Here is a 13833-nt window from a genome sequence, read left to right on the forward strand (position 1 = left end):
TTGACACCCAGCAGATGGCACTGTGTTATTGGTGTCATTTTCACGTACAAAGAAGACTTACTACCCTTCATTGTTTGGTATATATAGTGTTAATGGCCCTCTCTATGCCAAAACTACTTTATGCAGCTTTTCACTGACCAATCACTACTAGAGCATACATTCTAAAGAGATTTTATATAAATGGTGATGGTTTTATATTGAATCATCACACTTATTCACTTATTGCTCACTGGAAAACATAGAAAAAAATTTGGATAGGGTGATAAAATGGAGGCTTTCTTTGTGAAAAAAGACCAAGAAAATGTGATGTTTCTAAAGCATAAGGGGACTTTTTTTCACCTGTTCTTTCCCTGACATCTGTTATAGTTGCATCTATCGTCACTATCATTTCTAATATTTTTATATTTATATATGTGTAGTGTGTGTGATATATATATATATACACACACACACGTATATTAATGTATTCACACATGTATATATTAATGTTCTAAGTGTCAGGCTTTCTTTGAGCAGATCTGGTGATGGAATTCTCTTCTCTAGTTATCCACGGCTTATTCTGTTAAGCAAAAAAGGCAGATATGGTCAAGAAAATGGGAAGAGTAAGCTATACTGAAGACCACTCATTGCCTTATGGCCTCTGGGCACATAGATCTAAAAAAGTAAACTGTAAGGCATAGACCAGTGAGACCCTAAATAGAGAGCCTGCAGGAGAATTCCAGGTAAAGATACAATTTTAGGGCAGTCATCAAGTTACAATAATAAACAATGAGGAGGTTAGACTCCTTCACGGGATGCACCTCCCCTCTTAAATGCTGGTTAATCGGTCATCACAGTCTGCTAAATGCAGCAGTTATGACCTTGTTGACTCTTGTTTCAGACACGTCTTCACGGTGTCATTAATATGTTTCTTTTCCTACAAGAGAGAGATTCAGAAGCTCTATGAAAACAAGTCGTTCCTTTTCCTGGGCTGTGGCTGGACTGTGGATGACACCACTTTCCAAGCCCTTTTTCTGGAGGCTGTCAAGCACAAATCTGACTTAGAACATTTCATGCTGGTCCGGAGGGGAGATGTGGACGAGTTCAAGAAGCTTCGAGAAAACATGCTGGACAAAGGGATTAAGGTCATCTCCTATGGAAATGAATATGCTGACCTTCCAGAATACTTCAAGCGACTGACATGTGAGATCTCCACAAGGGGAAGGTCAGGTAAGATGCGTTTTGAGACTGAGAGGGGTCGGAGGGCAACCGCTCTTCAGCCTCTTATGTGTTTGTGGTGGGTAAAGTCATCACCAAGATGAGGAATATAATCCTAACCAGATTATGAAGGGAGATGGCGGTTAGTCTTCAGATTAATCAGTGAAATGCAATTAGAGTTTAGATTTCAAAATAGAGAAGAATGATAACTCCCTTTCGGCTAAGGCCGTGAGGAAAGGAATACATTCATGTAGTATTGGTGAGAAGGTAAAGTTAGTACAACTTTTCTGAAGGGGAAATTTGGAATATGTTCAGAAGTTTAAAACCTTTGACCCAGAAATCCCACTTGATACAACTTATCTTAGGAGAAGTTTCTCCTAAGGAGATCACCAGACACTTGCACAATTATACGACACAGTTGCACAAAGATACAAGTGTAGGGATGTAATCAGTGTTGTAGATAAATGGCAAAAATTGGAAGCAATCTAAAATGTTCCAGAAAATGGAGGATTCTATAAATACACCATTTATTAATTGATGAAATACATATGAAGCCATAAAAGAAAAAATGCTTTTACTGCCCAAAATAATGTCAGAGATACAATACTGTGAGTGACCAAAAAAAAAAAAAAAACCGGTTGTAAAATGCCACCATGGTCAGTCCCTGGCATACAAAATTGTAGATATATTCTAATATTTTGTTTCTCTGTTAGCATTTTCTATGATTATGCTTCGTCTTTATAAACAGAAAAAAAAAAAACGACACACTTTGAAAATGCTGTTTGGAAACTGTTATGGTGGAATTAAAGTCAGAGGGTAGGGGTACCACTCACTTGACATTTTACCTCCAGGTTCTAACAGGAAAGCCAAGTGGGGATAAAAGGTTCAGTTTATTAATGGCTCCAGGCAAGTTCTCAGTTACTCTACAAAATACAAAACCTTTTGGTATGGCTAAATTGAAGAACGCTTTTTAAAATCTCAGTTTGAATAAAGCCGGACCCCAGGGTATGGCCATTCTGACTCACCACGCAGTTCCAAAGGAACTTTCCTGCTGTAAGTAGAATATGTTCTCGAAAAGTCATGTGCCAGTATGCATTTTCATTGTCAATCTGAATACATGTTAGGGAGCCTGTTAAGGTACAGGTAATTTAATAGATTAAATTAATCTATTAATTAATCTATTTATTTATTAATCTATTAGTAGATTAACAGATTGATTTAATTGTCCTATACCCAATAATCATTCCCAGGTTTCTCTTCTGAATCAGATTGCTTCAAGTGGAATTCTCCTGTGATGAGTAATTCCACAAGCTCTTATTATCCATGGCTGTGTTTTGATGGAACAAGATCTGTAAAAGGCATCACCATAACTGAACACTGAAAACTAGGTCTACCCTTTTTCCAGAAGACTTTTTTTTAAAACCCTTAAAAAGAAAAATCTTCTGGTTTATCTCTTTTGTGAAAGCAATTTGCTATTCTTTCTTGGGGGTATGTTTTCTGCTGTCCTGCAGTGTTCCGATTCTTCTGCTGTTTGCCCACACATAGGACTCTCAGCAGGCTTCTCCACTGGGCAAGGAGTACATAGCCAAGCTCTACTTATTTCTTTTGATCTGTGTTCTGAGATATTCCACGTGGGGAAGATGCTAGGGTGGAAAAGAACAAAGTCCTGCTGGACAGCTGTTCCTCTTACACTGTGTCTTTTCTTGACAAAAATCATCAGAAGTATTGTGGAGCAGCACAGACTCTTTCATTAGCTGCGTGGGCTTCCTAACAGAGCAGCTCTCCCCAAAGTTATCACTCATTAAGGTATTGTGAATTGTTAAAGATCAAGGATTTTCAGTGTGGCCAGGGGCTTTATTAGAATGGTCAGCTAAGTTTGTGATCTAAAATCTAGCAGAGCAGTTTTAGGTTAAAAACACTTCTTTGTTTTGAGACAGGTCAAGCTTACCTTCCGTCCATGGTTATGTTTTGAGTCTCTATAGATAAATACCGATGAGAGGTCCAGGGTCTTTTGCTGATGGTTTTTTTTTAACCCTGACCTCTTGCTGTGTGCCTGGCGTTGTGCTGCGTACTCGCTTTTGCATAGTGAGAATTACTTGGGTTCAAAAGATTCTGTAGGATCCCAGTACATTTATTTCAGAAAAACCAAGTAATGGGGAAAAGAAAATAATTCTTTTATAATTCATTACTGTAACAGAAGCAGTTACTTTGGTATATTTCAGGTAAGTTTTCCTTGTGCATTTCTTCATGGCTGTAAACAAAGTATGCATACACTCCTGGTACTTTTTTTTTTTTTTTTTAATTAATTAACATATTTTTGGCTGCGTTGGGTCTTTGTTGCTGCGCGTGGGCTTTCTCCAGTTGTGGCGATCAGGGGCTACTCTTCGTTGCAGTGCGTGGGCTTCTCATTGTGGTAGCTTCTCTTGTGGCGGAGCATGGGCTTCTAGGCACGTGGGCTTCAGTAGTTGCAGCACACAGGCTCAGTAGTTGTGGCTCGTGGGCTCTAGAGCGCAGGCTCAGTACTTGTGACGCACGGGCTTAGTTGCTCGCGGTATGTGGGATCTTCCCGGACCAGGGCTCAAACCCATCTGCCCTGCATTGGCAGGCAGATTCTTAACCACTGCACCACCAGGGAAGCCCCCGGTACTTTTTTTTATTCAGTGATACATCATACATTTTCCCACATGGCTGCAGTCTTCATAACCAGTATTTCTTTTTAGATTTCTTTTTTCAAATTTAAAATGTAGCCTTTTATTTTTTTATTTTTTGAATTTTTTTTAAATTTAATTTTATTTTTTATACAGCAGGTTCTTATTAGTTATCTATTTTATACATATTAGTGTAGATGTGTCAATCCCAATCTCCCAATTCATCCCACCACCACCCCCCGCAGCTTTCCCCCCTTGGTGTCCATACGTTTGTTCTCGACATCTGTGTGTCTATTTCTGCCCTGCAAACTGGTTCATCTGGACCATTTTTCTAGGTTCCACATACATGCATTAATATACGATATTTGTTTTTCTCTTTCTGACTTACTTCACTCTGTATGACAGGCTCTAGATCCATCCACGTCTCTACAAATGACCCAATTTTGCTCCTTTTTATGGCTGAGTAATATTCCATTGTATATATGTACCACGTCTTCTTTATCCATTTGTCTGTCATTGGGCATTTAGGTTGCTTCCATGACCTGGCTATTGTAAATAGTGCTGCAATGAACATTGGGGTGCATGTGTCTTTTTGAATTATGGCTTTTTCTGGGTATATGCCCAGTAGTGGGATTGCTGGGTCATATGGTAATTCTATTTTTAGTTTTTTAAGGAACCTCCATACTGTTCTCCATAGCGGCTATATCAATTTACATTCCCACCAACAGTGCAAGAGGGTTCCCTTTTCTCCACACCCTCTCCGGCATTTGTTGTTTGTAGATTTTCTGATGATGCCCATTCTAACTGGTGTGAGGTGATACCTCATTGTAGTTTTGATTTGCATTTCTCTAATAATTAGTGATGTTGAGTAGCTTTTCATATGCTTCTTGGCCATCTGTATGTCTTCTTTGGAGAATTGTCTATTTAGGTCTTCTGCCCATTTTTGGATTGGGTTGTTTGTTTTTTTAATACTGAGCTGCATGAGCTGTTTATATCTTTTGGAGATTAATCCTTTGTCTGTTGATTCATGTGCAGATATTTTCTCCCATTCTGAGGGTTGTCTTTTCGTCTTGTTTGTAGTTTCCTTTGCTTTGCAAAAGCTTTTAAGTTTCATTAGGTCCCATTTGTTTATTTTTGTTTTTATTTCCATTACTCTAGGAGCTGAATCAAAAAAGATCTTGCTGTGATTTATGTCAAAGAGTGTTCTTCCTATGTTTTCCTCTAAGAGTTTTATAGTGTCCGGTCTTACATTTAGGTCTCTAATCCATTTTGAGTTTATTTTTGTGTATGGTGTTAGGGAGTGTTCTAATTTCATTCTTTTACATGAGGCTGTCCAGGTTTCCCAGCACCACTTACTGAAGAGACTGTCTTTTCTCCATTGTATATCCTTGCCTCACTTGTCATAGATTAGTTGACCATAGGTGCATGGGTTTATCTCTGGGCTTTCTATCCTGTTCCATTGATCTATATTTCTGTTTTTGTGCCAGTACCATATTGTCTTGATTACTGTAGCTTTGTAGTATAGTCTGAAGTCAGGGAGTCTGATTCCTCCAGCTCTGTTTTTTTCCCTCAAGACTGCTTTGGCTATTCGGGGTGTTTTGTGTCTCCATACAAATTTTAAGATTTTTTTGTTCTGGTTCTGTAAAAAATGCCCATAACCAGTGTTTTTAATGACTGTGTTATAATCCAGTGTGGATGTCACAGTTACCTAATTATTCCCCTATGTTAGGCAGTATCTAGTTTTTTCTATTGTAAGCACTGTTGCAGTGAATGGTATATTCATCACTACAGTTTTTCCTTTTGCCAGTAGGATGGGTTCTCAGTATAATTACTAGGTCAAATGGCATGAACATTTTAGTGGTTGATAAATATTGCTAAAGTGCTTTCCAAGAGAGGAATACCAATTTGTGTGTTCGGGTGCTGTCTTTTGTTTATATTCTAATTGGCCATGTTTCTGATTGCTATTCTTTCCTCCCGTGTGTTCAGATTTAAACCTCTTCCTATACATTATCTATCCCAGTGCTGTCCAATAGAATTTTCTGCAGTGATAGAAATATTCTGTAATCTTCTCTGTCCAGTACTGTAACCACAAGCCACATGTGGCCATTGAGCATTTGAAGTGTGGTTAGTGTGACTGAGGAACAGATTTTTTTTTTTTTTTTTCTCCTGACCGCACCACTCGGCTTGCGGGATCTTAGTCCCCCAACCAGGGATTGAACCCAGGCCCCTGCAGTGGAAGCTCGGAGTCCTAACCACTGGACCACCAGGGAGTTCCCTGAGGAACAGAATTTTTAATTTAATTTAAAACTAAACAGCACATGTGGCCAGTGGGACAGCACAGCTCTAAACCCATTTTATACCGTGGGCGTGTCTGCTACTTCTCACTCTTCTACTTGGTTGAATTTGCCCCCTTGCATGCTGCTTCCCGACCCCGGCTGGAGTAGTTTTTTTTACCTAAACTTGGCCTTCTGGACTAGTTAGGGACAGCAAGCACACTTGTTTTTTTCACAAGTAATGTCCGTGTACGCGGGGACCTCACTGCTTCCCTGTTGTTTAACCCAACAGTGTGAAGACTAACCGGTTTACTCTCCTGCCTAATGTGTGCATTCCTAAATAATGTCATCCTTCTTAGTCAGCCATGTACTTTCATCTCCCTTTACTTGGTTGCTTTTCTGTTATTAGTAGTTTTAGCTTTTCAGTCAAATATCTGATACTGATGTATGTTCTGTTTAGCAGGGATGGTAAGAGAAGGCCAGCTAAATGGGTCAGAAGGCCAGCTAAATGGGTCATCAACAGCACACAGTGAAATGAGAGGTATACTGTTTCCTGTTCTACTATTTGTCAGTTTGTCAGCAGAAAACGCTTTCCCAGAACTTAGTTAAGACCTTGGAGAACCTCTCCTACCTGTTAAAGAGTCTGTATTTTCCTACCAAGTCTGTTACAAGTTTCCTAGTATCTTGTGTCTTGTCTTCTGAAGGGTTAAGCTTGACTTTAATTTCTGCAGCTTTAGATGTGTAAACCTGTTTTGTGAAACTTCACTTACTCTCTCCCTTCTCTCTCTCCACAGACTGTAGTACATGAGAGGGCTAGAGGAATCACCACCATTAGACCAAGCTGTAAGGGCCTACCGTGGACAGTGTTTAACAAGTAAACTCACAAGAACCCAAAGCAGCTCCTAGGAAGTACCAGAACGCAGAGGCTGAAGGCCGGGGCTGGTGGGCGGGTGTCGCAGCTTATCCCTTCGTGCTGCGCCGGCTGGTTCCTGATCCTCCGCGGCCTGTTCCAGTTCAATACCCAAGTGACAAGGGACCCGGACGTCGCCCTGCCCCACCCCCAGGCTGGACAGGCCTGTGTCCACACGGCAGATCGACGGGACATCTCTACTGACTGTGGCCCCGCTCTGCGTGAAGGACTCGGGATCTAGATGCCACGGGGTCGCCGCGGCCCTTGTTGCAGTTTTGTACTCTATACTTGGTGTTTCAATTAAGCTTAATGGCTTTTTTAAAACATGGCTTGAAGCTCTAGTTTTCTAGATCTTTTACAGTGTACAGTATTTTACATAATTGAGCTGTATTAAAAGCTTGTTCATTTACTTCCCAGGGCCCCACCTCTGCTTTGAGTCACTTTAGAAAACTCCTAACCTGCAAAGGTACAAGCCGAATTTAAATTTTAAAAGTTCTCTTCTTTCACCTTGGGGAAAGGTGATCTCATTCTTGGGACAACTACTTATTTTTACCTGATTCCCCAGCATTATCAATTCCTGTTTCCCTTCTTACCATAAATCCTAGAACTACAGTTAGTGTGATGTAGGATTTTAGTTTTGAATCCTCCTGTAAAATAACTCCAAGACCTAAAAGGCAATTTATTTATGAAATTTATTTTCTTATATAAATTATGTATTTCTCTGGGCAGACAGCCTTCACCTTATTGCACTAATAGCACATCTGTAATACCAAGCTACAGGACAAGTCTTAACAAGGTCTGTATTCAACGTAGCACTTGTCTACCAGGCACTGTAGAGGAGGATGAGGAAAAGCCAGGATCCATCCCAGGTGAAGAAGGGGGAGGGGGCAGTGTGTCTCCCCTTCTGACAGTTGGTTTTCTCCCGGGAAGGGGAACATGCAAAGTTATGTCTGGATTCTGGAAGTGGGAGGAGATCTTGGAGGCTGAGAAGCCCAGTGCAGCACTGCAGCTCGGCTCCCTTCATCTCTGAGGGAAGCAGGGACTCCTCTTTCACTCATCTGTAACACATCACTGTGGCCTCGCTGATGCTTTGGGGAAACGGGGCCAGGGGTCATCCTCGAATCAGCAGCAATTAAGAACAGGCCACACACTGCCACAGTGTGGGGGTGTCGTCCTGGCCCCAGGGACCTGAAAGCTGTGTATCCTAGGGGGAGGTGCCACTCAAGACCCAGAGCTGGCTCTGGAAGTCTCTCTAATGGAGCTGGGGATGATGCTTGGACGTGCCCACGACCACACTTAACTAGCAGAGCTCTGGTGCTGGATCTTCTAACCACTGGTCAAAGCTGTACTGAGACCGAGTCTGTAGGCAGAGTGAAGGGATGCCTGAGTGAGTAGGAAGGGGGAGGAGCATGGGGCTGGGGGCGGGTAATGGGCAGTGACTGCAACGTGATTAGGCCCTCCTCGCAGAGGGAGGCTGGGCTGAACAGGGAGTAGGGTGAGGAGGGGCTGCAAGCCCCCGCCTGGAACTCCCCTCACTCTGCCTTTGAACTGCCCTGAAGACAAGTTGCTCACGTTCTCTAAAGCACATTCTTGATACGGGGGTGGGGGCTTTGGGGGGAAGCGGTGATTTGGTATCGGCCGAGAGCCACGTTAAGCCTTCATGAGCGCGGCCACCACGGCCTTGGCGTTGAGACTGCGTAGGTCACAGTAGGTCTGGCCGGTGCCCACAAAGACGATGGGTTTGCTTGTGATGTAGGTCATAGAAATAGCAGCTCCCACCTGAAGCAGAGAAAGGGGATACCCAGTCAACCCCAGGCCACTCCTTTTCACTCCCTTAGCAACAGGAGGCTTCGGAGCCAGTGTGCCCTTAAGAGCCTCTGCTCCCTTGTGAAGGATGGCCATTCCCCTCTCCCAGTCCCACTTTGCCCTGTGTCCTCCATATTTACCTTGTCGTCGATGGTATCAAATTTGGTAAGGACAATGCCATCAATGAGCCGAGGTGTCTGGGCCATAGAATGGTCAGCCAAGGCTCTGTTGAACTTGACCTGGAAAGGAGGAACATGACGTAAGTAATAAGATGCACCTAAAGTGGCCAAAGCTGAGGTTGGAAAGAGAACCAAGCCCTAGCGCTCACCAGCTGGTCCACGGCCTCATTGCCTACTAAGGCCTCCCCCACAAACAGCACCAAGTCGGGTGTGTTGACAGTAATGAGCTTGGCCAGGGCAGTCATCAGAGGGGCATTGTCCTGCATGCGGCCAGCTGTGTCCACCAGCACCACATCAAAGCCTTGGTTACGTGCTAGAGAGAAAAAAAGAGGTCAAGTCAAAACTCCTGGACTGTCACGTGTCCAGCTTTCCTCTCAGTAAGTCCCAAACTGGCCATATTAGAAGTCTACCTGTTTATTTTCCTTAGGTTACAAGGTAGTGTAAGAAAAAATTCCCATACTCAGCCATCAAGCACATTTAGGAAAAGGATGGCGGTAGGATAAAGGTGGCCAAATAGAGATAAACAAATATACTAGGTTGCCTGCAACTACACTTGTTACCCCAAAGCAGAGCACGGCACGTCACTAATCCTGAGCTGTCACTGAGCAGAAAGTTGGTGGTAGGGTAACCCTGGTCCTCTGCAAGTTCCAAGAGAACCCAAGGAGAAAAGGGGCCCAGACAAGCCCCCCAGCTTTCTGTGCACTGTACCAAAGGCAATGGCTTCCATGGCGATGCCAGCGGCATCCTTGCCGTAGCCCTTCTCAAACAACTGCACCATGGCGCGGCCACCGTGATTCTCGGGGGGGTGCAGGGCGTGCAAACGCCGGGTGTGTGTCCGCAGCTGCTCTACAGCCCCAGCACGGAATGTATCACAGGCAGCAATGAGGACACTGAAGCCATTCTCTAACAGCCAGAAGGAAATCTGCAAAAGAGGCAAAGAAAACTGTCACCTAGACCCAGAGTTGCCAGGAAACGCAGAGTGAAGAAATGATGTCAGAGACGGGCTGCGGAACTGCACCGACCTTGGCAAGGTTAGTAGACTTCCCCACGCCGTTCACACCGCAGAAGGTGACCACGTAAGGGCGCTGATGACGCTGGGCGTCCATGATATCCCGGAGCATGTCCACACGGCGCTGTGGCTGCAGAATCTGCACCAGGGACTCCTGGAGAGCTAGCTTTACGGTGGAAGTCACCGCTGAGGTGGGGGGAGAGGTACATATACCCGTGAAGCCCCAGCAATGTGCTCCAGGAATGCCCAGCCCCTTTCTGAGCTAAGGGAACTAGGAGCCTGCCCAGGAATCCTAAGCACTTTACAAGTATTAGTTCATTTAAATCCTCCTAATTTAGCGGTCATCAACACCCAAAGTCTAAGTTACGAAATAGAAATTTAGATGTTACGGGATCTGTCAAAAGTCACGCACCTAGGAAGAGTGGAGGTGGACGCGGCGGCCTGCTGGGGTGCTAGGTGCTAGTGCTGGGTGCGTAACGCCCACCCAGCACTTCCAGGCCCAGCGAGATACTTACTGCTGAACGTCCCCATCACCTTCCCCTCCAGCTTGTTCGCAACAGAGTCACAGAGTTGGACTGCAATGTCTGCTGCCACGTTCTTGGCTGAGAAGAGGGGCACAGGCACGGTATGAGTGCTCCAGCAGCAGTGAACCACCCCTGTGGTACCGCCATTCTGCCCCGCACCGTCCCTACCCCAGAAACACGAGTCCACCCGTTCCTGACTCACCAATGAGATGGTCACGCATCTTGTCCAGCACAGATTCCATGTCTTCACGACTCAAGCTCTTGGAACCCACAAGGCCCTTCAGCATCCCGAACATGCCGCCCAGCGTCCCCTTGGCAGCACTGCAGGCACAGAAGGTCACAGATGCACATGTGGCCAGCAGGCAGCAGGCGAGTCTCCTCGTTCTGGCGCCACACCCACCCGCCACCACCTGGGATCCCCTACCTAGGTTTGGTGGAGTTTTGAGCCGCCCCTTCGTCATCTGAGCTGCTGCAGTCCAGATCCTGAAGCTGCCTCCCAGACCCAGTCCCTCGAATCTGGAGGGTATGCGGAAAGGAAGGAGATGGGATCAAGACACGATGGACTGTGGGGGGAAAAGCCTGGATTTACCCTGTCTACACTGCTCTCCACCTCTTCGATTCAGGAAGCTCCCAAAGTAACTCACCCCTCAGAAGCTCCAAATGTAACTCACCCCTCGCTCCAAGAAGTCAAGAGTACTGCCCTCCTCATCTCTCCTTCCTCCCCCATTTCTTATTAACATTGGCCTTCACTCTGGCCCTGCTGCCTCTTACCAAGTTGATGTCCTCGGGAGGGGCCCCCTCGGGGGCCCCGTTGGCGGTTGGAGCGCTGTAGTCCAGGGCTTCCTTGTTGGCAGAGCCACCCAGCGCCCACACCCGGGGCGCTTTTTTGCCCTTCTCCTTGGGAGCGTCTGACTTACTGGACTTGCTGCAAAGGGTTACAGCACAAAGGGTTCCAATGAAGAAGCAGGAGAGGAAACATCCACCCCAGAGACAAGGACTCCCTCCCCACAACGTGTCTAGATAGCAGTACGTATGGCAAAAGCTGGAATGCTCACCTGGACTTCTCCATACCCCTCCCATGCTTCTGAATGAACTCTTCTCGCTTCCTGCGGATCAGTTCCTCTTTGGAAAGTTCTATCCCGTTCTCAGGCCCCACTGGGAGACCTGACTTTTCTGCAGGGACTGCTTTGCTGGTAGCCAAAGGGCCATCAGAACCTGCCAAGGAGAAAACTCACTGAGTAAAAAAAGACCAAATTCCAACAAAATAGACAAATGGGGAAAAGCCTTCCAAATCAGTAAGACGAAACTAGGAACACACATCTGGGGGATCGCGAGGACCGGGGACGATGGTGAGGGTGGTGGGCACCCGAGCGAGGGAGGCACACAATGACAAAGGCAAGGGCGGGGAACCACTCCAGCCCACCTTAACGACTTCTCATGCCCCCAGGTGTCCAAGTTCAAACTCACCTTCCTTCTTGGCCCCCTTGTTTTTTTTGCTGTTCTTGGCTTTTTCCTTAGGCTTTTCACCCCGTGTCTCAATCATGGACCTCACAGGTTTCTTGGCCTTTTCAGAATCTTCAAATTTCTTCATGGTTGTGGGAGCACGGACCTTACTGCTCTCCTCTGCTTCACTGAAGAGAAAAGGGAACAGTCCAAATCCAGGAAAAGGGCCCTCAAACCCAGAGGACAATCAGAACTGGGCAGCAAACTCAGGAGTGCCTTTCAATCCACAACATAACTACCCTTCACCCACCCTCGGGAAGGAAGGAAGCTCAAGTCACAGAAATTGATTTTGGAGAGGGGGGGGCCTCTCACCGAAGGAGCCGCAGAAAGTCATTTTGGAAATCAAAAGTGCCATTCAGTAGACTTAAGGCACTTTGCTGTTGGATCTCAGTGCGGTACTTGTCACGAAACAGCCGGTGCACATCGTCTATCAGCTTGTCTACATACGTCAGTGTTAGGATCTTCTGAAAACCTACCTGTTTAGGGAAAGAAACAGAGCCAAGAGATCTGCTCACATGCCAGCCCAGAACAGAGGGAAGCCAACTCAACCTAGGCCTTCAGAGACTGGCTCAGCCACCTGGCAGGTTTCCCTGACCTGAGGAGCAGCCAAGCCCTCTGACTGCGCCCGAGAGCGTCTCCCCTTTCCCCCTCCACCCTCCGTGTCTTCTCAGTTACTTCATCATAAACACTGGGTGCAATTAATCAGGGTTTTCTGAATAATCAGGACTCCGTGGTGACTGTAATCATTGCCCCTCTAAAATACCCCCACTTACCACAAACACCAGCTCAAACTGGTTGTCCAGTTTATACTTGAGCGTGAGTGCCTCATGGGTGAAGGAGTTGTTACCTCCCCTTTCCTGGAAAAAGAGTATGTCTCAGAGTTCAGACTGTCCCAACACCTAGACTTGGGCCTCTCCAGGATTGCCTTTGGAGAAGAACTAGACATTCCCCCAAACTCAAACCTGTCCCCAGGGCGAGAAGATTCAGGGGAGCTGCTCTTCAGCATTCCTCCTGCGAGAAAAGGAGACAGCCAGCCTGGGGGAAAGGGGCAAAGAGGTGGGAGGGGAGGACACGTGCGAGCCAGAAAGGAAGGAGTCCTCATCTCATATAAACAATCAGACTTACTAGCAGCTGTACACTATCTACAGTTCTTAAAGGACGTTTTTCCATCCATGATCTCACCCGGCTTTCGAAACAACAGAAAACCAAGCTGCTGGGGGCGAATGGAGGGAACGACGGTTAGTCTCAATAGGCTACGGATTCCGGCCAGAGTCCCAGAAAGAGGAGGGGGAGGGGACAGCGCAAAGTTGCCGGATGGTCTGATGGGGGCGGGAGAAAGAAGTGGAGTCACAGTTACAAGTGAGCGGCCAGTTTGAGGTGGGCCGACGGGGTGGGAGGGAGGCGCGGGATCAGTCGAGGGGGACTAGGGACCGGGTCAGGGGGACGAGCCCGGAGTTCTGATCCCGCGGGGGCAGTACCTGCAGCAACACGGAACGAATCAACGCGTTAACTGGCCCGGTGCATGAGTCGCTCACGCCCTGGAAGCACCAGAGCACGAGCCCGCCTTTGGAGAAAATGGTGAAGAAGTCGAGCATGGCGGCAGCGGGAAAGGAGCCGGGGCCGGCGCCGGGAACTCAGGCCGCGATCGCCGCCGCTTCCTGCTGCGCCAAGCGCGGGACACGTCACACCAGCGGCCCCGGAAACCTGCTCAGCCGCACTTCCGCTCAGCGCAGTGGCCTGGGTCCCTCCCCAGCTCGGCCAGCGGGCGCGCAAGACCGACGTAG

General features: G+C 46.5%; 2 protein-coding genes across 8 annotated transcripts in view; one reads left to right on the forward strand and one right to left on the reverse strand.

The window, feature by feature from the left end:
- Positions 1-7437, forward strand: part of FAM118B (family with sequence similarity 118 member B) — a 54413-nt gene extending 46976 nt beyond the window's left edge. For 4 of the 6 annotated variants that reach the window (XM_057552632.1, XM_007183382.3, XM_057552633.1 and 1 more), the window contains 3 exons: positions 924-1209; positions 6579-6659; positions 6913-7437. In XM_057552632.1, the coding sequence (XP_057408615.1) occupies positions 924-1209; positions 6579-6659; positions 6913-6926 (381 nt within the window). In that variant the 3' untranslated portion in view covers positions 6927-7437. The remainder of the gene's footprint in view (positions 1-923; positions 1210-6578; positions 6660-6912) is intronic. The other 2 variants (XM_007183388.3, XM_007183390.2) reach the window with 2 other exon arrangements.
- Positions 7438-7702: 265 nt separating this feature from the next.
- Positions 7703-13770, reverse strand: SRPRA (SRP receptor subunit alpha). 2 transcript variants are annotated; one of them, XM_057552626.1, is made up of 14 exons: positions 13528-13769; positions 12823-12906; positions 12362-12525; positions 12014-12177; positions 11602-11761; positions 11318-11471; positions 10971-11062; positions 10749-10867; positions 10538-10624; positions 10036-10208; positions 9722-9935; positions 9163-9326; positions 8975-9073; positions 7703-8807 (listed from the first exon to the last, which is right to left on the reverse strand). In XM_057552626.1, the coding sequence occupies exons 1-14, from the start codon at positions 13642-13644 to the stop codon at positions 8679-8681; spliced, it is 1920 nt and encodes a 639-aa protein (XP_057408609.1). In that variant the 5' UTR covers positions 13645-13769; the 3' UTR covers positions 7703-8678. The 2 variants fall into 2 exon arrangements, with proteins under 2 accessions (XP_057408609.1, XP_057408610.1); XM_057552627.1 differs by lacking the exon at positions 12823-12906 and having other exon boundaries at positions 13528-13770.
- Between the last annotated feature and the right edge of the window lie 63 nt (positions 13771-13833).

The sequence above is a fragment of the Balaenoptera acutorostrata genome, chromosome 9 (genome assembly GCF_949987535.1).
Source record: "Balaenoptera acutorostrata chromosome 9, mBalAcu1.1, whole genome shotgun sequence".
Lineage (NCBI taxonomy): Eukaryota > Metazoa > Chordata > Mammalia > Artiodactyla > Balaenopteridae > Balaenoptera > Balaenoptera acutorostrata.